Source organism: Microcaecilia unicolor, chromosome 7, assembly GCF_901765095.1.
Source record: "Microcaecilia unicolor chromosome 7, aMicUni1.1, whole genome shotgun sequence".
In the NCBI taxonomy this organism is placed as follows: domain Eukaryota; kingdom Metazoa; phylum Chordata; class Amphibia; order Gymnophiona; family Siphonopidae; genus Microcaecilia; species Microcaecilia unicolor.
The window spans coordinates 194,384,845-194,412,166 of record NC_044037.1 but is presented as its reverse complement, the minus strand read 5'-3'; the positions used below and the strand labels follow the sequence as shown (position 1 = coordinate 194,412,166).

The 27,322-nt window shown below is 43.3% G+C and overlaps 1 protein-coding gene across 1 annotated transcript in view; it reads left to right on the top strand.

Annotated features, from left to right (window-relative positions):
* The window catches only part of HIBCH (3-hydroxyisobutyryl-CoA hydrolase), a 178,956-nt gene that overhangs the window by 28,951 nt on the left and 122,683 nt on the right, over positions 1 to 27,322 (top strand). The window contains exons 5-6 of the mRNA XM_030209078.1: positions 5,714 to 5,794; positions 20,239 to 20,291. Coding sequence (XP_030064938.1) covers positions 5,714 to 5,794; positions 20,239 to 20,291 — 134 coding nt within the window. The remainder of the gene's footprint in view (positions 1 to 5,713; positions 5,795 to 20,238; positions 20,292 to 27,322) is intronic.

Here is a 27,322-nt window from a genome sequence, read left to right as displayed (position 1 = left end):
CTAAAATATTAATGCTGACCCATCAGATTTTCTATTCAGGCATTCCCTCATTCTTGAGTAACCTGCTTAATCTTTAATCTTTCTCTTGTGCTTTTTGTTCTTCTCAACAGGACCTGTTGGAAATTCCATTGTATATCATCCATTCTGCCTTCAGACACAGACTAATACAGTAATCCAGTGAGCCTTCTTTACTATGCATAAACTTCGTAGAGTACGTAAATACTTTGAACAAGATCAGTTTCATTCAATCGTACAAGCCTTGATTCTAAGCTTGTTGGATTTGTGTAATATCATTGATCTTGGCTGTTCCAAGCAGATGATGATAAAGCCTTACAACTTTATTCACTAAAAAGAAATCTGATAGTATTTCTCCAATCTATATGCAGGTTCACTGGCTTTCAATATATGCCAGAATTTTATTTGCATTTTTGTGTCTGACTTATAAGGTTGTGTTTGGTCTGTCTCCTCTATATTTGGCTAATCATTTTGTCTTTTCAAAAGCAGTGAGAGATAGAGCATGTAATTTGTTCAGTTATCCCTTTTTTAAAGGGTAACACCTTAAATTATTGTAGAATTTTTTAGTTTTATCCAGTCTATCTGCTAGAAAAGATATCTTTAATTTAATGCTTTCTGCTCTAGACTACAGGCATTGTGGGTTTATGATCAAGAAATATCCAGTGTACCTGAATGTAACTCACCTTGAGCTACTACTAAAAAAGGTGTGAGCAAAATCTAAATAAATAAATATAAATAAATATCTGTTTAGGAAATTTGTTTTAAACTCTATAGAATAATGATTATTGGTCGTTCATTATTTTGTTATTTGTATTTGTTTTCCTTGAAAGGAATTTTATTTCTATGTTAATAATGTAAGTATTCTCTGGTAATTTCTAGATTTATCTCTTGTAATTCGCATAGAACTGTAAGGTAGATAGAGGAATATAAGATATTGTGTTATGCTATGTAGAGTGGTGGCTAGAGTTGTATCATGCATTTTAAAGGACTTGCACACATTTACACGACCTTCAGAGCAGGGGGTAAAGTAATGGAATTTGTGTACTTCTTGGGGGCTATTGTGCCGGCTTATTTCATAAAGGCACATAGGCACTTGTTTTGCTTTTATGGGCATTTGAGATAGGTGCCATGTTAAGAAATGATCCCCATTTTTGCCTATTGAAAGACCCTACCACACAGAAGCCTTATGAACTGTTTTCTATTTCTATTGATGGCTCTCTCATTCTTCCTGTCTCCTCAGCTCGAAACCTTGGGGTCATCTTTGACTCTTCTCTCTCCTTCTCTGCTCATATCCAGCAGATTGCCAAGACCTGTCGTTTCTTTCTTTACAACATCCGTAAAATCCGCCCCTTTCTTTCCGAGCACTCTACCAAAACCCTCATCCACACCCTTGTCACCTCTCGTTTAGACTACTGCAATCTGCTTCTTGCTGGCCTCCCACTTAGTCACCTCTCCCCTCTCCAGTCGGTTCAAAACTCTGCTGCCCGTCTCATCTTCCGCCAGGGTCGCTTTACTCATACTACCCCTCTCCTCAAGACCCTTCACTGGCTCCCTATCCGTTTTCGCATCCTGTTCAAACTTCTTCTACTAACCTATAAATGTATTCACTCTGCTGCTCCCCAGTATCTCTCCACACTCGTCCATCCCTACACCCCTTCCCGTGCACTCCGCTCCATGGATAAATCCTTCTTATCTGTTCCCTTCTCCACTACTGCCAACTCCAGACTTCGCGCCTTCTGTCTCGCTGCACCCTACGCCTGGAATAAACTTCCTGAGCCCCTACGTCTTGCCCCATCCTTGGCCACCTTTAAATCTAGACTGAAAGCCAACCTCTTTAACATTGCTTTTGACTCGTAACCACTTGTAACCACTCGCCTCCACCTACCCTCCTCTCTTCCTTCCCGTCCACATTAATTGATTTGATTTGCTTACTTTATTTATTTTTTGTCTATTAGATTGTAAGCTCTTTGAGCAGGGACTGTCTTTCTTCTATGTTTGTGCAGCGCTGCGTATGCCTTGTAGCGCTATAGAAATGCTAAATAGTAGTAGTAGTGACTCATTAGCACTGCAGGACTAGAGGAAGCTTTGTGCTGCACAAGGGACAGGAATTATATCTAGCTATAATATGCTTTAATGGAGTATACAGATTTCCTGTGAGGCAGCGTACCAAAATATATCAGATGCGCCACTGACACGGTGATATCTGGTCCCAGTATTACACGTTGAGCTGAATGAATCGGATGTGTCCTTTGACATTTGTTGTGACGTTGCATTCCTCAAAGTTCCATTCTCCTGTGTCCCCACAGGAACCAATTACTCCGAGAATGATTCTGTGAACACACTCTCGAGTGTTCTTAGCAGCCACTTAGGAAGACCAGCCCTCTTGAAGAAGCTGCTTATTCTTTATGTAGCTGACCCCTTTTTGTGTAGCAGCAAAGTTCTCTATTGAACTAATTAATAAGGGCATCTTTTACAAAGCCGTGCTACCGATTCTCGGTACAGCAAATGAGAGAGAGCCCATTCAGTTCCTATGGGCTTCCTCTCATTTGCCATGTGGGAATCGCTAGCGCGGCTTTGTAAAGGAAGCCTTAACTGATTAACATGGAGAGAAAACATTCAGAGTTGAACAAAAAGGAGCTTTTTAAACTGAATGCTAAAGAGTTTGGTTTTTATGTAAGAATGAAAGTGTCGTGCTTTTGAGATGATTGATTACTGCTGCTGATAAATTTTTCTTTTGTCCTAAAGGCGCTATTTCTAATCATTCAGTACATGATCACCTTCCCCCTAATTCTGTATAGTGCTCCAAAACGGAGATAAACAGCAGGTAGGTGCATAACTGCACTTAGAACACTGTAAGTTGCGCACATATAATTGTCAGCATTTAGGTGCTGACATTTCCTTCTCCTTTTATATGGTGAAAATGATGGCGCCTAAATGGCACACACATGCCAGCTTACACTCAATTCTGTAATGGAATCTGGGCACCTAAATGCCATTATAGAATACTATCTTACAAAAAGATATAAACAGGATGGAGTCGGTCCAGAGGGCAGCTACAAAATTGGTCAGAGGTCTCTGTTGTAAAGTGTATAGGGACAGACTTAAGGCTCAAAGAGGTCCTTTTACTAAGGTGCGTTAGGGCCTGTGTGCGCCCAGTGCGCACCAATTCCAAGTTATCACCCGGCTAATTTCATTTTTAGCGCACGTCCACTATGTGTGCCAGAAAATAATTTTTATTTTCTGGCAAGCGGCGCTACCGGGCGGTAAAAGGCATTTGACGCGCGTTGACTCTTACCGCCCAGTTAACGCCTGAGACTTTACTGCTAAGTGAATGGCTGGCGGTAAGATCTCAGACCTAAAATGGATGCATGTCAATTTTCATTTTGCCACACATCCATTTTTGTTCAAATTTTTTTTTAAAAAGGCATTTTTTTACAGGTGCGCTGAAAAACAGATCTATGCGCGTCCACAACACACGCCTACAATACCGCAACCTATTTTTCAGCGCACCTTAGTAAAAGGACCCTCAATATGTATACAGCGGGAGAGAGGGGATATAAGAGATATTTAAATACCTCTGTGGCATTAATGTACCGGAGGTGAGCCTCTTTCAAATGGAGGAAAATTCTGGAATGAGAGGGCATAGGATGAAGTTGAGAAGTTATAGGCTCAGGAGTAATCTAAGGAAATACTTTTTCATGGAAAGGATGATAGATGCGTGGAATCCAGTGGAGGGTGGTGGAGACTAGGATTGTAAATTTAATGGGTAGACTGGATGAGCCCATCTGCTGTCATGATTCTCTGTTCCTATCTTGGCATACTGATTTTTGGTTCATAACTTAATACCCTTTATAGAATTGCCCCTTTCTGTATTCAGAAGTGTTTACATGTATATATTTAGCATCTCCAAAAAGTATCCTGACTATTTTGGATTGTAGTGCCTGACATGACTAACACGCTACTTGAAGGAGACATTGTCAGCACTGATGCAGGGGAAATGGCTGTCATTTTTAAAATTATGATGCAGCAGTAAAGAGATGCAAATTGAAGAAACAGGGATTCAGCTATGGTTCATCAGGAGCTCATTCAGCCAGTACTGTTGCTTCAATTTATTTTCACTGCTATCTTATGGAGGATAGTGAAAGTTTCAGCCAGCTCCTGAACCTTATAGTACTATCGAGCCTTATCTGAGAGCAACTCATAGGTCCTTATAGAACAGCCATTTTCTTTACCTGAACCCTGCCAGTCCTATCAGGCAGAAAATTTGAACCACAGAACCAGCCTCTGTTTGCTTTGAAGGTAACGGGCACTTATTTTAAGCTATTTTATAAAGACTCACAGAAACGTATGTTTGTCATAAGATAACACAAGAGAAGGTGAAGCTTGTAACTAAAGTGCAGACGTGTACATTTACATTTGCCTAGAAACATGCATAAATCTACTTGTCTGAATATAAGGCCTGGACCTGGATCACACAATTTTTACTGCTTTCTTATCATAGTGTGTACTTTTATTTGGGCATATTATGCACTTGTACTGGCATATATGCTTTATAAAAATGACACCCTTTATGTACAAGAAGAGACCGATGAAACTTTGCAGCTATAGCCAGTTTGTGTGGGGTTTTTTTGTTTGTTTTTGTTTTTAAACCTCAACAGTTTCCCCTTGTTCCTTTGGGCTTCCAGCTCATTGGAAATTAGCCTTTTCAGATCTGTGGGGTCATGAGCCTCCACTTGTAACTCCCAGAGTTTCCCCCCATTTTATAACATCACTTACTTCATGTAGCCCTGCTATAACAGTGACAGTCCCTTGGCCAGGGGTTACACACTGAGTTTAACCAAACTCTGTATTCATGCACCCTAAGTCTGGGTTTTTAATGAAGGTTGTTGTCGTGCAACAGCTGAGATGACTTCTTGGGGGATGTGAATGCTGATCCACAATCCTGGCTTGCTTGAGAAGCAGAAACCGAACTTGGAGATTTGAAACTCAGGTATCCTTTGTAGTACTACCACTGTGTCAGCTACTTCATCCCAGTTCCCATTTTTAATAGAGGATTACATTTTTATTTTGTTCATCTTCTATATGCCAAAGGTTGACTGGAAGTGACATTTGAATGACTGGGGATATATTTCAAATATAATGGAAAACAATCTAAATTTCTCTTCTCCTCCTTTCTTGCATCTTCTCACACATCCGCCCTACAATAGAAAACTGATTCTCAGTATGAAATGCTAAAGCACAGTTGACTCACCAACCTTTTTCAGTTAAGCTACAGAATGTAGTGTTATTTCTGAAACATATTAGATATAATTTCATTGGTTTTGCTTCTAGAGATTAGTTGTAAGCTTGATATTGGTTGACATTCAAAACAGACTTGAAAAGAAGACGCTTTGATTAAGATTGAGTCATAATACAGGAGTCTAGGGAAGGTATAGTTTATATTAATAAATTGTTGCCATTTGTATAGATCTGTCAGATACATTGCCTGGAAGAATGGTATCTCCTGCTGAAACTGAGTTATTCCAAGAGTTGTAATTTGCTTTCATATCAAGTCATCCTTTTACTGTTTGTATTTTTGAAACTAATCCTTTTTGTATTTTTGAAACTAATTTAAATTAGTATTTCCTATTTTATGTTTCCTAAACTGTTTGTTTTATTGATCTAACAGTTTTTAATTCTATTTTTGTGACTTTGATAGCTGTCACAGATGCAGGGAAGGTTGGGCACAGATTGGCACAAGACTTTTTCAGAGAAGAATACATCCTGAACAATGCTATTGGTATGTATATTCTAATGGAAAACAAACAAACTGAAAAATGTTAGAACCACAGAGTGAAATAAACGAAGCTGGCTCAATGACAACTGGATGCAGTATGGCATACAAACAACCTCATAATCTGACATGTTCATGTTTCAGCCACAGCCTGCATCAGGGGTATATCCGAATCTGTATGACATTGAAACAGACAAAAATCACTATACATAAAAAATATTTAAAATTGATAAAATTAGATGAGAGATGACAAATTTATTATGTAACGTTTAAAAAACATAAATAATGCAGCCGTACTGCATTAAATAACTATTTAAAACAAATAATACAAAACATTGGATGTGGCTAAAACTAATACCCATTCATATGCATCAATTATAAACAAAAAATCTCCAAATAATGATGTGTCTATGTAGGTTAAAATGTACTTCCTTTGATCTTAAAAATGATATGTGATCTACTTTTAAAAAGATAGATTCATATAATTTATTGTAAACATTTACTTTTAACAACAAAACTTCCACTACAAAATTATAACCTTTAGAAACATAGATTTAAGAGATCACTACCACGATTTACAGCCGCTTAGAAACACTCATTATGTAGAAACGTGTTGGGGGGGGGGGGGGGGGTCAGTGGTATATAAAATTGTATATAAAGATAAATATTAAAAATACGGTTAATAAAATATAGATTCCAAACTTTTTCTGTATTGTGGAAACCATTGCTGCTTATTGTGTTGTGGTGCCATTCTATTTATAAAGTCACTGAAGCAGTTAACGCTGTTCAGTGAATTGGTCAATACCTCTAAAAATGCTGGTGTGGGCCTAGGATTACCATATGGCTCCAGAAAAAGGAGGAAACATTGATCCAGTCCGGGTTTTGCTTCCATTGAAAGCAATGGAAGTAAAACCCAGAATTTCTCAATCTTCCCTCCTTTTTCTGGAGCCATATGGTAACCCTAGGTGTGGCTGTCCAAAGAATAGTTAAAATGTTTCTCAATTATTTAAACCACTATCATTTTGTAAGAGCTTCAGGATTTGACAGATCGTTGATAGCTGTGGTTTTTGTTTCATGCAAAATTTATCGATCCATTCTGGTAGATGGAGAAGATGTGGCAGCTATTGTTGCGCTTTTAGAGTACACAGATTATACAGATCTGTGCACAGTGTATTCTCCGAGGACAAGCAGGCTGCTTGTTCTCACTGATGGGTGACGTCCACGGCAGCCCCTCCAATCGGAACACTTCCTAGCAAAGTCCTTTGCTAGTCCTCGCGCGCCGATGCGCACCGCGCATGCGCGGCCGTCTTCCCGCCCGAACCGGCTTGTGCCGGCCAGTCTTCTTTTGTCCGCGCTCGGTACGGTCGTGTTTCGCCGTTCACGCCCCAAAGTTGACCTCGCGCGTCGTTTATCGACTTCGTTCTTTAAAAAAAAAAAAAAAAAGATGTCGGAAGGAGACCTTTATGGTTTTCTCCCTTCCCATACTTCCAGCATTGCCCCAGTAAGTTTTCTTTTGTCGTCGGGGTAGGCCCTTTTAGGCCTCGGTCGAAGTTTTTCTTCCCCCTATTTTTGTGGTGCCATTTTCGCCATTTCGAGTTTTGATCTCGCCGGCGCGATTTTTCCGCCCATGACATCGAAGTCTTCCAGCGGCTTCAAGAAGTGCACCCAGTGCGCCCGGGTAATCTCGCTCACGCGTCGTGTCTTCAGTGTTTGGGGGCTGGGCACCGCCCTCAAGCCTGTAGTCTGTGTTCCCTTTTACAAAAGTGGACTCAGGTAGCGAGATTAGCCCAGTGGAACGTTTTGTTCTCGGGCTCTTCGTCGGAATCGGCATCGGGAGTATCGACTGCTTCGACGTTGTCGGCGCCCGGACCTTCATCCTCGCCCCCAATTGCATCGAGGCATCGACCCTCTGCATCGGGGCGACATCGGAGGGCTGCGTCGGCGTCGGTGGTATCGAGACCTCCTCGTCTGCTGATGTCGTCGGACGGTGGTGCTTCGTCTGGAGTGCAGGTGAGGGCTGTCCATTCCCCTGCTGGTGGTGGTGAGCCTTTGGGTGGGTCTCCCCCTACCCTGAGGGCTCCTGCGGTACAGCCCCCCCGAGACCGACCTTCTTCGGCCTCGGCCCCGAGGAAGAGACGGCTGGATTCTACGTCCTCCTCGTCGGTGCCGGAAAGCTCCGGTGACATGCTTCGCTCCAAAAAATCGAAGAAGCATCGTCACCGGTCCCCTTCCCGTGTCGGCACCGAGAGCTCTGGGTCGCCGAGGGAGTCGGCACCCAGTAAGCATCGGCACCGAGAGGACCGCTCGCCCTCTGTTCAAGAGGTGTCGATGCGCTCCCCTTTGGACAGCCCGGAACAGCCTCCACGCCCGGAACAGGTTCTGACATCGACTCCTGCATCGGCTTCCATGTCTTTTTCTACAGCCGCTCTGCACGAGAGCCTCCAGGCCGTTCTCCCAGAGATCCTGGGGGAGCTGTTGCGCCCTACCCCTCCGGTACCGGGGGTGCTTGCGCCACCGGTACCGTCGAGCCAGGTGCCGGCCGGCCCATTGTCCGGGGTGAGGTCTCCGACGTCGGTGCCGCTTGCGGTACCGAGTGCGGTAGCCTCCCAGGAGGGCTCCCCGACCACGTCGGCGGAGGGAGCTTCGCCGGTGCGGGCGAGGGAGTCTACCTCTCGACGCTCCCACCGTGGCCGTGGTTCCACGGAGTCGAGCCGGGCACGGTTGCAGACACAGGTCCATGAACTTGTGTCTGACACCGATGGTGAGGCCTCGTGGGAAGAGGAAGAAGACATCAGATATTTCTCTGACGAGGAGTCTGAGGGTCTTCCTTCTGATCCCACTCCCTCTCCTGAAAGACAGCTTTCTCCTCCTCCTGAGAGTCTGTCTTTCGCTTCCTTTGTCCGGGAGATGTCTACGGCCATCCCCTTCCCGGTGGTTGTGGAGGACGAGCCCAGGGCTGAAATGTTTGAGCTCCTGGACTATCCTTCTCCACCTAAGGAAGCGTCCACAGTACCCATGCATCATGTCCTCAAAAAGACATTGCTGGCGAACTGGACCAAGCCTCTAAGTAATCCCCACATTCCCAAGAAGATCGAGTCCCAGTACCGGATCCATGGGGACCCAGAGCTGATGCGCACTCAGTTGCCTCATGACTCTGGAGTTGTGGATTTGGCCCTAAAGAAGGCCAAGAGTTCTAGGGAGCATGCTTCGGCGCCCCCGGGCAAGGACTCTAGAACCTTGGACTCCTTTGGGAGGAAGGCCTACCATTCTTCTATGCTCGTGGCCAAGATTCAGTCCTACCAGCTCTACACGAGCATACACATGCGGAACAATGTGCGGCAGTTGGCGGGCTTGGTGGACAAGCTTCCCCCTGAGCAAGCCAAGCCATTTCAGGAGGTGGTCAGGCAGCTGAAGGCGTGCAGAAAATTCCTGGCCAGAGGGGTGTACGACACCTTTGATGTTGCGTCCAGGGCCGCTGCTCAAGGTGTGGTGATGCGCAGACTCTTATGGCTGCATGCCTCCGACCTGGAGAATAGAATCCAGCAGCGGATTGCGGACTCGCCTTGCCGTGCGGATAATATTTTTGGAGAGAGAGTCGAGCAGGTGGTAGAGCAGCTCCACCAGCGGGACACCGCATTCGACAAGTTCTCCCGCCGGCAGCCTTCAGCCTCTACCTCTACAGGTAGAAGATTTTTGGGGGGAAGGAAGACTGTTCCCTACTCTTCTGGCAAGCGTAGGTACAATCCTCCTTCTCGACAGCCTGCGGCCCAGGCTAAGCCCCAGCGCGCTCGCTCTCGTCAGCAGCGTGCGCCTCAGCAAGGCCCCTCGGCTCCCCAGCAAAAGCCAGGGACGAGCTTTTGACTGGCTCCAGCAGAGCATAGCCGACATCCAAGTGTCAGTGCCGGGCGACCTGCCAGTCGGAGGGAGGTTGAAAGCTTTTCACCAAAGGTGGCCTCTCATAACCTCCGATCAGTGGGTTCTCCAAATAGTCCGGCAAGGATACACCCTCAATTTGGCCTCAAAACCTCCAAATTGTCCACCGGGAGCTCAGTCTTACAGCTTCCAGCACAAGCAGGTACTTGCAGAGGAACTCTCCGCCCTTCTCAGCGCCAATGCGGTCGAGCCCGTGCCATCCGGGCAAGAAGGGCTGGGATTCTATTCCAGGTACTTCCTTGTGGAAAAGAAAACAGGGGGGATGCGTCCCATCCTAGACCTAAGGGCCCTGAACAAATATCTGGTCAAAGAAAAGTTCAGGATGCTTTCCCTGGGCACCCTTCTCCCCACGATTCAGGAAAACGATTGGCTATGCTCTCTGGACTTGAAGGACGCCTACACGCACATCCCGATACTGCCAGCTCACAGACAGTATCTGCGATTTCAGCTGGGCACACGTCACTTCCAGTACTGTGTGCTACCCTTTGGGCTCGCCTCTGCGCCCAGAGTGTTCACGAAGTGCTTGGCTGTAGTAGCAGCAGCACTTCGCAAACTGGGGGTACACGTGTTCCCGTATCTCGACGATTGGCTGGTGAAGAACACATCCGAGGCAGGAGCCCTGCAGTCCATGCAGATGACTATTCGCCTCCTGGAGCTACTGGGGTTTGTGATAAATTATCCAAAGTCCCATCTTCTCCCAGTGCAGAAACTCGAATTCATAGGAGCTCTGCTGGATTCTCGGACAGCTCACGCCTATCTCCCAGAGACGAGAGCCAACAACTTGTTGTCCCTCGTCTCGCGGGTGCGAGCGTCCCAGCAGATCACAGCTCGGCAGATGTTGAGATTGCTGGGCCACATGGCCTCCACAGTTCATGTGACTCCCATGGCCCGCCTTCACATGAGATCTGCCCAATGGGACCCTAGCTTCCCAGTGGTTTCAGGCTGCTGGGGATCTAGAAGACGTGATCCACCTGTCCACGAGTTTTCTCAAATCCCTGTATTGGTGGACGAGTTGCTCCAATTTGACTCTGGGACGCCCTTTCCAAATTCCTCAGCCACAAAAAGTGCTGACTACGGATGCGTCTCTCCTGGGGTGGGGAGCTCATGTCGATGGGCTTCACACCCAAGGAAGCTGGTCCCTCCAGGAACGCGATCTGCAGATCAATCTTCTGGAGTTACGAGCGGTCTGGAATGCTCTGAAGGCTTTCTGAGATCAGCTGTCCCGCCAAATTATCCAAATTCAGACAGACAACCAGGTTGCCATGTATTACATCAACAAGCAGGGGGTCACCGGATCTCGCCCCCTGTGTCAGGAAGCTGTCAGCATGTGGCTCTGGGCTCGCCGTTACGGCATGGTGCTCCAAGCCACATATCTGGCAGGCGTAAACAACAGTCTGGCCAACAGATTGAGCAGGATTATGCAACCTCACGAGTGGTCGCTCAATTCCCGTGTAGTGCAACAGATCTTCCAGGTGTGGGGCACCCCCTTGGTAGATCTCTTCGCATCTCGAGCCAACCACAAAGTCCCTCAGTTCTGTTCCAGGCTTCAGGCCCACGGCAGACTGGCATCGGATGCCTTCCTCCTGGACTGAGGGGAGGGTCTGCTGTATGCTTATCCTCCCATACCTCTGGTGGGGAAGACTTTGTTGAAACTCAAGCAAGACCGAGGCACCATGATTCTGATTGCTCCTTTTTGGCCGCGTCAGATCTGGTTCCCTCTTCTTCTGGAGTTGTCCTCCAAAGAACCGTGGAGATTGGAGTGTTTCCGACCCTCATCACGCAGGACGAAGGGGCGCTTCTGCATCCCAACCTCCGGTCCCTGGCTCTCACGGCCTGGATGTTGAGAGCGTAGACTTTGCCTCTTTGGGTCTGTCAGAGGGTGTCTCCCGTATCTTGCTTGCTTCCAGGAAAGATTCCACTAAGAGGAGTTACTTCTTTCTGTGGAGGAGGTTTGCCGTCTGGTGTGACAGCAAGGCCCTAGATCCTCGCTCTTGTCCTACACAGACCCTGCTTGAATACCTTCTGCACTTGTCTGAGTCTGGTCTCAAGACCAACTCTGTAAGGGTTCACCTTAGTGCAATCAGTGCACACCATTACCGTGTGGAAGGTAAGCCGATCTTGGGACAGCCTTTAGTTGTTCGCTTCATGAGAGGTTTGCTTTTGTCAAAGCCCCCCGTCAAGCCTCCTACAGTGTCATGGGATCTCAATGTCGTTCTCACCCAGCTGATGAAACCTCCTTTTGAGCCACTGAATTCCTGCCATCTGAAGTACTTGACCTGGAAGGTCATTTTCTTGGTGGCAGTTACTTCAGCTCGTAGAGTCAGTGAGCTTCAGGCCCTGGTAGCCCAGGCCCCTTACACCAAATTTCATCATAACAGAGTAGTCCTCCGCACTCACCCTAAGTTCTTGCCAAAGGTTGTGTCGGAGTTCCATCTGAATCAGTCAATTGTCTTGCCAACATTCTTTCCCCGTCCTCATTCCTGCCCTGCTGAACGTCAGCTGCACACATTGGACTGCAAGAGAGCATTGGCCTTCTATCTGGAGCGGACACAGCCCAACAGACAGTCCGCCCAATTGTTTGTTTCTTTTGATCCCAACAGGAGGGGAGTGGCTGTAGGAAAACGCACCATATCCAATTGGCTAGCAGATTGCATTTCCTTCACTTACGCCCAGGCTGGGCTGGCTCTTGAGGGTCATGTCACGGCTCATAATGTTAGAGCCATGGCAGCGTCGGTAGCCCACTTGAAGTCAGCCACTATTGAAGAGATTTGCAAAGCTGCGACGTGGTCATCTGTCCACACATTCACATCTCATTACTGCCTGCAGCAGGATACCCGATGCGACAGTCGGTTCGGGCAGTCAGTGCTTCAGAATCTGTTCGGGGTTTAGAATCCAACTCCACCCCCCTAGGCCCATGTTTGTTCTGTTCCAGGCTGCACTCTCAGTTAGTTGGTAAATTTTTTAGGTCAATCTCAGTTATGTCCTCGCCGTTGCGAGGCCCAATTGACCATGGTTGTTGTTTTGAGTGAGCCTGGGGGCTAGGGATACCCCATCAGTGAGAACAAGCAGCCTGCTTGTCCTCGGAGAAAGCGAATGCTACATACCTGTAGAAGGTATTCTCCGAGGACAGCAGGCTGATTGTTCTCACAAACCCGCCCGCCTCCCCTTTGAAGTTGTGTCTTCCCTTCTCTTTGTTTTGCTACATATGAGACTGGCCGGCACGAGCCGGTTCGGGTGGGAAGACGGCCGCGCATGCGCGGTGCGCATCGGCGCACGAGGACTAGCAAAGGACTTTGCTAGGAAGTGTTCCGATTGGAGGGGCTGCCGTGGACGTCACCCATCAGTGAGAACAATCAGCCTGCTGTCCTCGGAGAATACCTTCTACAGGTATGTAGCATTCGCTTTAAGGACCCCTGATGCAGGCAAGTGCTGAAATACAGGTGTGTGGGGTCTGATCAGTGAACTGGTTCCTGTAATGTGGCAAACGACACAACAACAGCAGTGATCCAGGGAAAGAAGAGTGGGCAAGAGTTAATCTAAGCAAGACCTGACTTGGCCAGGTTTTGGACAGACCTTCATCAGGGGTCGCACAGGTTTCCAAACCAAATCAGTAAGACTTAAAGCAGTTGCTTTGATTTCTGCATGATCAGTTCTTCAGTGCAAATGTCAAAAATATAGCTGGTGGCTTCAGCTGTCTTTTTTTTTTTTTTTTTTACATTTGCACTGAAGAACTGTTCATGCAGGAATCAAAGTACCTGCTTTAAACCTCATTGATTTGGTTTGGAAACTCGTGCGACCCCTGATGAAGATCTGTCCGAAACTTGGTCAGGTCTTTCCAATAAAATCTTGTTTGGATGAACTCTTGCCCATTCTTCTTTCCCTGAATCGTTGCTTCTGTTCTGCAGTGGGCTGTCTCCTGTTTGTTTTTCGTTTTCCAGTGATGTGGCTCCTGTGACATCCTTATCTCCTTTTGGTTGTCTCTGCCTTTTCTTTTTTTACATGGTACAGTGGAGGTCTGGTGTTCTTTCTTGGGGGCAGTTTCACCAAATGGATTAGTTTTGCATATACTATGACAAGAATGAACCTTTTTTGTGTTTATTCACATCCAATGTTTTGTATTTTAGATTTTTGTTATTTAATTTTGAGATGTATTAGAGGAATGCAGTATTGCTCTTATATTGTACAGCTCTTCCTTTTTGGGAGGAAGTGGAGAGTTGGTTTGACATGTATTTTGTTTTCTTTATGATAGAGAGGATTTTCTAAGGTTCATACCACAAAGCTTGCTTTTATATTGATAGCACCAAATCTTATTTCACTTTGCTATAAATATCACTGTTGAGATTCGGTATTGTTGAAATTAGGCCATTAAAGTTGACTATTAGACAGAATTAGCCTGGAACTTAGGGAAGTTTATTTTGATCAATTTAGGAGTGGAAAAATTTCATGTTCCTCATTGTCTGAGTGAATAAAGTTGTTGGCACCTACCTATTGTGGACCCTGCCAGGCTGTAATGAGGAAAGCATGTTTGTATGAAACTGCCAATGAAGTGGGAAAAGAGAATATAATGTGCCAGCACAGTCTAGCATTTGGTTTGGTCCCTGGTTGCAAAAAGCATACTGGTTCAGGGTTGCTAGAGGAAAATGCTTTAGTGCTGCTGCTGTAGGGTTGCAAAAAGAAGAGATGCTGGTGCTGATGCCGGCATACTCCAGTGTGGTGTGCCAGAGGTAATATTATAGTAAATGAAGATGCTGGCTTTGGTGGAGAGACTTGGTGAAGAAAGGAGAATAAGAGATTGGAGGGAGAAAGAAGCTAGATGAGTAAGAGAGAAGAGGGAAGCTGGGTGAGTGAAGAGAGAAGTTAGAGAAGAGGCTAGGGAAGGAAGGAAGGAAGAAGACATATCAGGATATGAAAGGATGTAAAGAAAAGTGTGGGGGTGGAGGGAAACCCTTTCCACACAATATGCATAGGAACCTAAAAATTAACTAAAGGGAAAACACAATTAGAGGAATAGAGCAAAAAACATCTAATACATTGTGGCTAGTGTCAAAATATTTGTCCACCCTTAGTTTTCTTTTATTTATCTTAGAATTCTTAGATTCTTTACAGATGTACAGATGCATCTGGTTTTATGGTTGCTCAGCACAAGTTGCTGCGTTGAAGGTCTCTGCTGCATTTTAGATGTGTCTTAAGTTTAGAAAATCTTTGATGTGCCCAAATGAACTGCAGTAGAAGCACAGGTAAAACTCCTACATACAGGCAACTAGTTGGAAACAAAATGTAAAGAATTTGTGGACAAAGCAGTATATATGGAGTAGACTCTGTCAAAAACAATATTAAAGCAGCTGAAAGAGTAATCACTTGTATCGTCTTTGAAAGAGGAAATAGCATGTCCATCTACATAGTTGTAGTCTACAGACCTCTGACTCGAGCAGAACTGGACAGGGATCTGATCAATGATATTGAAAGTTGGGAATGAAGTGAAAGGTGATAGTACTGGGTGATTTTGAATCTTCCAGATGTGGATTGGAGTAGCCCATCTAAATCTAGAAAGAAGTAAAAAAAAATTGTAGATGCCTTGCAAGGGAGTATGTTCATACAGATGGTGGCAGAACCTTGCAAGGGAGTATGTTCAGACAGAAGACATATGGTGGCAGAACCTATCGGAGAAAGGTCAACACTAGATCTAGTACTCACAAATAGACACGGTGTGTCTAATATCTGGGTGCCCACTTGCATGGCTATGATTATCACATGGTGTGTTTTGATTTAAAAAGTAGGGCAGAGTCCAGTTACACCAAACAAAGTAAAATGGAGAAGTACCTGAAAGAAGAGCTGGTATGGTACAAGGAGATAAGGAAGTTGAAAGACTATGGGCTAAACTTAAAGGGGCTATAAAAAGGTCAGTGGAAATTTATAAAAGGAAAGTAAACAGAAGCAAGAGGAAAAGGAAACCAATCTAGATCTCCAAAGAAGTGGCAGCAAAAATAAAGAAAAAAAAGGTATTGATTAAAAAAAAAAATCAGATGAGCATAAGAAGAACACAGAAAAAAAATACACAATAAAGCTAAAAGAAAGAGAAATCAGAATGGCAAAAGAACATGCAGAATGAAAAATGGCTAAAAATCTAAAATGATGTGAGAAGACTGGGGAAGGCCAGAGGTGGAATTTGAAGCCTCAGATTCTGAGGACTGATGTGTGGAGAGTGACAAAGAAAAAGGCAGAAATGCTAAATAATATCTGTTATGTGTTTTACAAAAGAAAATCCTGATTGACAAAGATACATATGGGAATGGAGTAGATAACCACACCATTCATGGAAGAAAGTGTTAACGAACAACTTGAATTACTAATTGGGCAAAGCCATGGAGGGCCAGATGAAGTACATCCTAGGATACTGAGAGAGCTCTGAGAGGTTCTGGTGAATTCTCTAAAGGCTATATTTAACAGGTCTTTGGAGATGGAGGTTCCACAGGATTGAGAAAGTGGTAAACAGTGAAGAGGTGAGAAACTACAGACTGAATCTTACCTTGGTGATGAAAAAGTAATGGACATGCTGCTTAAGGAAGAGAGTGAACTTTCTAGAATTAATTGAAATCTGAGGCAACATGATTTTACCACAGGAAGATCATGCCATACGAGTCTGATTTCTTCCACTGGCTGACCAGAGAACTAGATTGAAGGCACGCACTGGATGAGATCTAGTTAGTTTTCAGCAAAGCCTTGATACTGTTCCTTATAAAAGGTTTATGAATAAACTGACTGGCCTAGGAATGGATCCTAAGATGATCAGGCTTAAGTGGTTTGTCAATCATCTCACCTATGTGCTGGAGAGAGAGCAGGCCTCCAATGCAGACCAGAACCAGAGCAAATGTCCTGGTTTTCTCCATGCTGCCTCATCAAATGAAATCAAGTAAGCCACCAGAAGGCAGCATTCTCCCACTTACCACCACTCCTTGTTCGTTCGTTGTGGCTCTGTGATCAGCAAAGGCTTCGCCCCTTTTGGAGTCTTCCAGTGTGCCTTACCTGCAGGCATGAAGCGTGGAGCTTGGAGCTCAAATGTGGAGTGCCGCAGTACTGGGGCTGGTGCTGTTTAACATTTTATAAATCTGGAAATCGGAACGACAAGTGAGGTGATTAAATCTGCTGTTGACACAAAACTATTCAAAGTTGTTGAAATACATGTGGATTGTGTGAAAAATTGCAGGAAGACCTTAGGAAACTGGAAGACTTGGTATCCAAATGGCAGATACATTTTAATGTGGACAAATGCAAAGTGATGCACTTTGGGAAGAATAATCCAAATCATATTACCTGATGGTAGGGTTCACCTTAGGAGTCAGCACCCAAGAAAAAGATCTAGGTGTCATTGTAAATGATACATTGAAATCTTCTTCCCAGAGTGCTGTGATGACCAAAAAAGCAAACAGGATGCTAGGAATTATTAGGAATTGGATTGTAAATAAGACCAAGAATATTATAATGGTCCATGGTGCGATCTCACATTGAGTATTGCATTCAATTCTGGTTGCCGTATCTCAAAAATGAAATAGCAGAATTAGAAAAGGTTCAAAGAAGAGCAACCAAAATGATAAAGAAGATGGAACTTCTCATATGAGAAAAGGCTAAAGAGGTTTGGGCTCTTCAGCTTGGAAAAGAGAGTGTATAGAAGGGGTAAAAGTGAATTGATTTTTCACTCTTTCAAAACGTACAAAGATCAGGGGACACTCAATGAAATAATTTTAAAACAAATAGGAGGAAATACTTTTTTACTCAAAGAATAGATAAACTCTAGAACTTGTTGCCGGAGGATTTGGTAACAATGGTTAGCATATCTGGATTTAAAAAAGATTTGGGCAAGATGCTGGAGGAAAGTCCCTAATCTGCTATTGAGATTTATATGGAGAAGCCACTGCTTACCCCAGGATTGATAGCATAGAATGTTGCTGCTGTTTGGGTTTCTGCCAGGTACTTGTGACCTGGTTTGGCAACTGTTGGAAGCAGAATGCTAGGCTAGATGGACCACTAATCTGACCCAGTATGGCCGTTCTTATGTTATGTCCCATGCACTGCAGGTTTTTTCCTGCCATTATTGTGCACCCATGTTAATTTAAAAATATCCAGCCCTGCCATCCTCAGGAGTGATTACCTTGGGGGGGGGGGGGGGGGGGGGGTTCTGAGAGCTTCCTAGAGCCTGACTATCTGCTCCGCAAAAAATGTATTTGGTATTTGTGTATTGTAAATTTATATAAATCCTAAATAGTGCTGATCTTTAATAGCCCTGTATTTCTTGGAGGTGACACTTTTTTCATTGTGTACATGATTGTCCTTCTGATTAGAGAATTTGAACATCTGATCTTCAGCCCACTTACATTCTTTTTTTTTTTCCAGCTCACACAGCAAGGCTGAAGGGTGGAAGTGTATATGATTTGAACTGTTAACTCTAAGGGGTGATAGTGTCCATCCTCACTAACAGTCTCTCTTCTGGCAAACTACCAACACCGTTGAAAACAGCTCTCATTAAACCTATCTTGAAGAAACCAGCTGTAGGCTAAGAATTATTGACCAGTATCCAAGTTGCCTTTTCTTGCTTAAGTTGTGGAATCTGTCATTTTAAAACAACTTCAAGCTTATATTGAGTCCACTAGTGCACTACATCCATGCCAGTTGGGATTCAGGGCCGGTTTCAGCACCGAAACAGTGATCACAGCCTTATTAAGTGAGCTTCATATCAGCCTGGAGCGAGGCAAAATTGCCTTCCTGGTCTCATTAGATCTTTTGGTGGCTTTTGATCTTATTAATCACGAACTTCGGTTTACACCATTTGTCCTCCTTAGGTATCTTGGATGTGGTTTTTGAATGGTTCTCATCTTTTTTTTTTTTTTTTTTAAAGTCTACAGTCATTTCAGGTAACAACCGTCATCCTGCTCCACTCTTTTTTTCTTTAATTTGTAGTGTCCCTCAGGGGTTGGTGCTTTCACCTATGCTCTTCAACCTATTTGTCAGCCCCTTGGCTTTGCTCATTCAGTCTCTAGGAATTGGTTCATATTCATAAGCCAATGAATTTCTTTTAGTCTATTACACTGATGCAAATTCTATTGACTTTCTCCAGAAATGTTTACTTTCAGTTGCACAATGCCTGAAAGATCATTGACTAGTTCTGTCTGAACCCTGAGAAGACGGTGGTTTTGCTGGATTTCTAGTGCCTCATCTCAATCGAACATCTCCCCTTTGTTTGATAGATATGTTGACCCTGTTCCATTTTTCTGATACCTTGGAGTTATTTGGATTCATCTTTGTTTTGCCCCCCAGATATCCCAAGTTGTTAAACCAGGTTTCTTTTTCCTGTGTAGATTTATGGGCAGTCCATAGCTAGCTGGACTTTGATGCACTTTGTTTCTTGTTCTATGCCTTCCTCCATTCTAGGTACAATTATCTATGTAGGGATTGCCAAGTATAATCTCAAACAGTTCTACAGACCCTGCAGAACACTGCAGCCTGTATACTATGCAAGGCCCACTGTTATGTTTATGCCTCACCTTAGTAAAGCCAATCTCGACAGGCGGAAAAGAGTGGTCATTATGACCTCACCGTTTTGATGTACCCGTCTGCGGCCTCTCTGGCTCGGGATGAGGATGCCAATACCGGCGGCGGTTCTGGGCTTTCTCACTCACTATTACTCCAATGTTGACAGATTGTATGGGGGTAACATTCAAAGTCATTTACATGAGTAAAACAGTGTTTTACAGAGAGACTTTTATCAAATTGCCCAGACTATGTGTATAAACTTATGCACATACAGCCTATATACAAATAAGTTTATCCTGGAGGGGGTGAGGGTGGGGGAAGAGGCTGGAGAGTTATTAGCAGGTTATAAAATATGCATGTAAAATAAACTAGGAAAGTAGTGCATGCTAAATTGGTGTAAATATGTGTGGGTACGTTTTATGGGTAATTTTCAAAGAAGGTATACACATGCTTTCCCTTGGAAAATTGGTTTAACTTAAGCACATACGATTGCACAAGTTTAGTCTGTTAGAGTAAATGGTCATGGATTTGATATACCACTTTTCTGTGGTACAACCAAAGAAGTTTCCATATATGTTATACATTCCCTATTTAATAAGACATTTTTGTGGGTGCTTTACCTATTTATTTTATTTATTTATTACATTTGTACCCCGCGCTGCTATTATATAATTGTCCTCTTAATATACAGGTGTGTAAAAGACCTGCAGTTTTTACATTTATTAGAGGGAGGCCAGCACTTTCATTTAAGTGCATACTTTTAGATTCTAAAATATGAATGTGTAAATTTCAACCGCAATACTACTTCCCAAGTGGCAGATAAATTTTGTATAATTTTCAAAACAAACTTGCGTGTGGAAATTTGCTTTGAAAATTACTGTGATTTACTCATGTAACTGCTGACACACTTGTGTAGACCATTAGAGAATTATTGCATCTAACATAGTTGTATGAATATTGTGTAACTCTGACTATAACTATGTTTGTGCTAGGTACATGCAAAAAAACGTATGTGGCACTTATTGATGGAATTACAATGGGAGGGGTAAGTGAACTATTCTTTTAATGAGGCTACCATGCATGTTTGTTCATTTGATGTATATCATTTTTATGTTTGGAGAGAGGTTGAAATCTTTTTTTCCCCAATGAAGCTGTTTTAACCACTTATGCTCATGAAAACTGGGAGCCAGATATATTAAGGGGTAACTTTTTACAAATCTTTTTTTTTAATCACACAAATAGGTGCTTATAACATTGTCCTGGGTATACGCATTTAAGTGTGTGCATGAATCCTGCCTGCTCATACTTTCCCTTGGAATTAGCAGAGACGTTCCTCTGGGCAGAGATGGGTGACATTTCTGGTTTGTTTGTTTTTTTAAATACACAAAGTTGATTAAACTTGACATGGAGACTTGCACGATGGTCAGAGCATCTGTAAGTGCATTCAGATATTTCCAAAGTTATTTTATTAGGGCACATAAGTTACTTTTTAAAAAATAAGCATAATTTATGTGCCTTTCTATTCCGCAGCCCAGGTAGTCTGTGTTATCTTTACCAGTAAGTGTGACTTTTAAATAATGTTCAGACATTAAAATGCTGCTTTTGTAATCCAGCTTGACTGGTAGATAAGATGATGGCAGGAAATCTAATCAGTACATCTGGAAACATTTGTTATGGAGAGAAGTGTAAATCACAGCAATTTGTAGACATCTTGAAATATTTCATTTGTTCTCTTTTTTTTTTTTTTTGCTCCTGGGTCCTGTAAAAGTACTGTCTTTGTCCTCTGGTTAGTGCAGCGGACTTTGATCCTGGGGAACTGGGTTCGATTCCCACTGCAGCTCCTTATGACTCTGGGCAAGTCACTTAACCCTCCATTTCCCCAATAAGCACCTGTATATACTATGTAAACCGCTTTGAATGTAGTTGCAAAACCACAGAAAGGCGGAATATCAAGTCCCATTTCCCTTTTCCCTCTAGTGGTGCAGGGAGTCAATTTGTAGGTGTCAGGCTGACTTGTGCTACTATTACCTGGGGGATAGCATCCCCTCAATTATATACTTTACTTTGTGTTACATCCTGCAGCCCGGGGAATGGATCTCCTGGGAAGTGATTCCAAGCTTTACACTTGCTCTCCTTAGCCTTAATTTAATTCTGTCTTCCTGCTCGCATCACTTAGAAGAGAGATACTTTAGCCTGCATGGGCTGTGTATTAGAAGAGCCATAAGCACATAAGCACCGCCATACTGAGAAAAGACCAAGGGTCCATCAAGCCCAGCATCCTGTCTCTGACAGCGGCCAATCCAGGCTTCAAGAACCTGGCAAAAACCAAACAAAAAATGAATAATGTTCAATGGACTTTTCCTTCAGGAATCTGTCCAAACCCTCCTTAAACTCCGTAAGGCTAGCCGCTGCCACCACATTCTCCGGCAACGAGTTCCAGAGTCCAACTACACGCTGAGTAAAGAAAAACTTTCTCCTATTTGTTTTAAATCTACCATAGTCTAGCTTCATCTTGTGCCCCCTGGTTCTATTATTGTTTGAAAGTGTAAACAAACGCTTCACATCAGTCCACTCTACTCCACTCATTATTTGTAGACTTCTATCATATCACCCCTCAGCCGCCTTTTCTCCAAGCTGAAGAGCCCTAACCTTCTCAGCCTTTCCTCATAGGGAAGTCGTTCCATCCCTTTTATCATTTTCGTTGCTCTTCTCTGCACCTTCTCCAATTCCTTTATATCTTTTTTGAGATGCGGCGACCAGACTTAGACACAATATTCGAGGTGTGGTCGCAACATGAAGCGACACAACGGCATTATAACATCCTCATGTTTGTTTTCCATCCCTTCCCTAATTATACTCAACATTCTGTGCGCTTTCTTGGCCGCCGCAGCACAATGAGCAGAAGTTTTCAACGTCTTGTCAACGATGACTCCCAGATCCCTTTCTAGGTCTGTGACTCCTAACGCAGAACCTTGCATGACATATCTGTAATTCGGGTTCCTCTTACCCACATTTATCACTTTGTAGTTGTCAACATTGAACTTCATCTGCCACTTGGATGCCCAATCCCCCAGTCTCGCGAGGTCCTCCTGTAATCTTTCACACTCCTCCTGCGACTTGACGACCCTGAATAACTTTGTGTCATCTGTGAATTTAATTACCTCACTAGTTACTCCCATCTCTAGATCATTTATAAATATGTTAAAAAGCAGCGGTCCCATCACAGACCCCTGAGGGACCCCACTAACTACTTCTCCATTGAGAATACTGACCATTCAATCCTACTCTCTGCTTCCTAATTTTCAACCAGCTCTTAATCCATAGTAATACCCTACCTCCGATCCCATGACTCTCCAGTTTCCTCTGGATTCTTTCATGAGGCACTTTGTCAAACGCCTTCTGAAAATCCAGATACACAATATCCACCGGCTCCCCACTGTCCACATGTTTGTTCACCCCCTCAAAAAAATGCAGTAGATTGGTGAGGCAAGACTTCCCTTCACTAAATCCGTGCTGACTTTGTCTCATCAGCCCATGTTTTTGTATGTGCTCTGTAATTTTATTCTTAATATTAGCCTCTACCATTTTGCCCTGTACTGACGTCAGACTCACCGGTCTATAATTTCCCGGATCTCCTCTGGAACCCTTTTTAAAAATCGGCGTAACATTGGCTACCCTCCAATCTTCCGGTACCACACCTGATTTTAGGGATAGATTGCATATTACTAATAGTAGCTCTACAAGTTCATTCTTCAGTTCTATTAATACTCTGGGATGAATACCATCCGGTCCTGGTGATTTACTACTCTTCAGTTTGCAGAACTGACCCATTACATCCTCCAAGTTTACAGTGAATTTGTTTAGTTTCTCCGACTCGCCTGCTTCAAATACCCTTTCCGGCACCAGCATCCCTCCCAAATCCTCCTCGGTGAAGACGGAAGCAAAGAATTCATTTAATTTCTCCGCCAGAATGTCATGTGGATATTTATGTATGTATGTATGTATTTACTTACTTATTTACTTATTTATTTACTTGCATAGACCTTTTTTTATTTTTCTGTTTCCCCTCTCCTGCCCCCATCCCACATATTGGTATTGCCTTAAAAATAAGATAATCCATTTGTCTTTGGGCTAATTCACAGCAATGAGAATAGGCAGAAGAGCTGCTGCTGTTAGTAATACCCACTGAAACTGCCTCTGCAGTTGCAAGTTGCCCTCTTCTTTCTGCAACCATGATCAGGTCCATTGCTACCTGTTTCCCAGGTCTGAACCAGATCTTTCCCATTGCCCCAGCTAGGCTCAAATAAGGTCACTTGCATCCCATATGCAAAAAAAAATAATAATTGGAGGAGGAGTATTAGGGAGGTGGAGAGTGGGCATTCATGTGTTAACCATTTAGCACATCTACATTACCATTCAGAAATACTGCGTCAGCTCTTACTGCCTACAAAATGGATGGTGATAAGTGCTCACATGGTAATTTTTAAACATGGCAACATTAGCACGTGGCCATTAATTGGCAAAATAGAAACTTGTCCATTTTACTGTTGCGCTAAAGATGGCCTTAGCACATGGGAAAGACCTGTGTAAGTGTGTGGTAAGGCCACGTTTGGCCGCAGCTTAGTAATAGAACCCCTAAAATACAACAGGGATGACTGCTGCTTTCTGCCTGCAAAATAGGTAATGGAGCCAGCTAGTTGTAAGAGTAGGAATTTGACAAGTTTAATAAATAGGGGCCCTTTTACAAAGCTGTGGTAAGCAGTAATGAGTGTTTACCGCAGCAAAAAATGGCTTACCATGGAGCGTGCTAAGGCATCCTGTAGTAATTTTAAGATGTGCACGCCCTGGAGCAGGTCTGGGGGTGGAGTGGGTGTGTCCTGTGCTAAATGGTTAGTGCATCTACATTGCCGCATACATGTATTGCGTGAGCCCTTACTACGTACATAATGGGTGGTGGTACAGACTCCCATGCTAATGGCCAACTATGGAAAATAGAAAAATCAGCTGTTTTACCCCAGCGATAAAAATAGCCTTAGCCCATGGGAATGACCCGTGTAAGGCCACTTTTTTTAACCACTGTTTGGTAAAAGGACTCCATAAAAAAAAAAGCAGCTACTAGCCATCATTCCCATTATCTCTGTCCCCTTTTATCATCTCATTTCAGGGAAAAAGTTCTTTTTCCCCTCCTAGAGGTTTAGGATAGGTGGGGGTAATCTCTTGTTAGTGGCAATATTTTGAACACAAGATTTTCTGTCACTTGTTAATAGAAGCTATGGATTTGTAGCTCATTCAAACTGTGGTTCCAGGACAGGATGGAACAGTACCTAAAATAAGCACTTTGTCAAAGGTTTGCATTCACTGATTACTGTTAGCTGACCTCAAGCCTCAAGAACTGGTATGAGCGCTCTCCTTCAGCTAAAATAGACCGCCATTGCTGTGGCATTTTATTTATTTGTTAGGATTAATTTACCCAAAGTAGTGTACAGCAAGAACAATCTGGATGTATACAATAGATTTTTCCCTTGTATGCTGGGAGATTTCCAACATGGCGTGCAGCCAAAGTGGTGTAGAAAACCTCGACTTTCACCATCCAGTTGCAGAGGAGGTGTAAACAAAAAAAATGGCCACAGCAACAAGTATGACTGTCCTTTTAAGAATCACAGAGAAAATAGAGCAAAGGGTATATCATTTCATTTTATGTACTTCATTTAGGCAAAACATTTGCAGTAAATGCTGCTACTTACAAGAAGTAGAAGTTTGCCTAATGATGTTTGAGTCTCTGGGCATTAGATTATTAAATATGTGCCTCAGCATGCACAGCTGTTTTTAGTCTTCTTGCTGCAATCTGTCTTTGGAGCTGCTGCTGGTCATGTTTACCAGAACAAAACAGATCAGTGCAGAGACAAACAGCTGTCAAGTTAAAATATTGCCAGGCAGAGCAGGGAGCGAGAATGGAACATATGAATAATGCATTTCCACTTAAGCGTATCAGCATGAATCAAGAGTGACCACAGTTTGAACATTCAGGATCACACTACCGATAATGTTTTCAGCATACCTTGGAGAATAGATTTCTTGCCAAGGCAGAAGTGTTCAGGTTATGTACCAGAAAGTTGTTTGGCGAGAGAGGAATAGGTTCAGAAGGTGTGGATTGCGGGTGCTTTCGTGTAGAACCATAGATATCGGGAGATGAAGACCATTTGGTTCGCTCAGTCTGTCCTTTGTGCCTATCTGCTGTCCTGCCACAAATTCCGTTTATGGTTGTCTCCCTCTTTCCTCCCACACATGAATTCTACGATTGTTTTATCTCTTACCATCGCTTCCATATATGTAGCAGCCCTCTCTGTGAAAAAGTATTTTTCCATGATTAATTTATTTTCAGTTTCTCCTTTCAACTTCATATGATGAGCACTTGCCCACAATGTTTCATTCTATGGAAAAAGTTTCTTTCTGGTTCATTATCGAAGCCTCCTAGATAAGTGCTTCTCACCGTTCCCCTAGAGGCATGCCTAGCCAGTCAGGCTTTCAGGATTACCCCAATGAAGATGCATTCTATCTCCAATATACACAAATAAATCTCACGCCATGTTCGTTGTGATAATCCTGAAAAATTGACTGGCTAGGTGTGCCTCCTTGAGAGGGGTGAGAAGCACTAGCCTACATAGAAAATATGAAACCAACATTCAGCTATTTTACCTGTCACTGGGGCCCTTTTACTAAGCTGCGTTAGGCACTATCGTGCACCTAGCATAGCAAAAATTGCCTCGCATTAGTTTTGCTGTCTGCATTGCCCTAACTGTGCGATGATTTCTTTAAGCTTTTTTTGGGTGGGATGTGACAGGGATGGCGTATTTGGCATTGATATACTATTCAGCTAGTGTGCACTAACAGAATAACACAGACTTTAACCTGGGAGCCCTTACGTGCTCCTGCATTCATTTTCTTTTTAGTGGCTGGTGCTATGTCCATTAGCACAGTTTAGTAAAAGGGCCCCTTTGCTTGCTTGCTTGCAATACAGTCTATTAAGCTGTTTTAATGTGCTCACGTTGTTAGTGGCATACTATGCTAAAACGTGTATCATTTAAGTTTACTACTTGTCTGAATATATCAAGTTTATTTTTGCTGTACACTGCCTTGGGTAAATTTTTTCACAAAGGTAGTAAATAAATCCTAATAATTAATAATTATCTTCCTTTGTGCTGCTCTTTCCTGTACAGAATATCTCTTTAGTTCTGTCTTTCTCTATGTCTTGTGGTTCAGGTCATGCACCATTTTATTGGGCCTTCTTTGAATAATCTTTGCTTTATGTCTAGAACATGTGGTCTCCAGAACTGAACACAGAACTCAAGGATCTTGCCAGAGGCTTGTACATAGACACTATTACTTCCCTTTGACTATATTCTCTCTGCATACAACTTGTTAATAGTATTCCCAACTGCTTTGTGCTTTTGTCATAGTGATTTGCTACCTTGTGGTTATCAAACATAATCCTCCCCAGGACTCGTTCAGGGTAGTATCTCCGGATCAGTTTCTCATATATGAATAGTTAAGCTTTGGAATTTGTTGCTGGAGGATGTAGTAACAGCAGTTAGCATATCTGGGTTTTAAAAAGGTTTGGACAAGTCCTTGGAAGAAAAGTCCTTAATCTGCTATTAAGATAGACACGGGGAAAGCCACTGCTTATCCCTGGGATTGGTAGCATGGAATCTTGCTATTTTTTGGGATTCTGCTGGGTACTTGTTACCTGGATTGGCCACTGTTTGAAGCAGGATACTGGACTAGATGGACCGTTGGTTCTGACCCAGTATGGCTATTCTTATGTTCTCACTCATAAGGTACAAACTAAGGGCTAAACTTAAGGTGCTACCGTTTTTTGACTTTGTGTGTTAGGTAGAAATGGTTTTGTATGTAACATTGCAAGCCGCCCAGAATGGTAGATGGTGCAGATTATAATTTTTTTAAATTAATATCACTGTGCTGGGCATTATGTAAGAGACAGAAGAGTCAGTCATATAGGGAAAAATTGGAATCATGGCTTTTTTTCCCCTATGAAATAGAATTATAAACTCTGTCAAG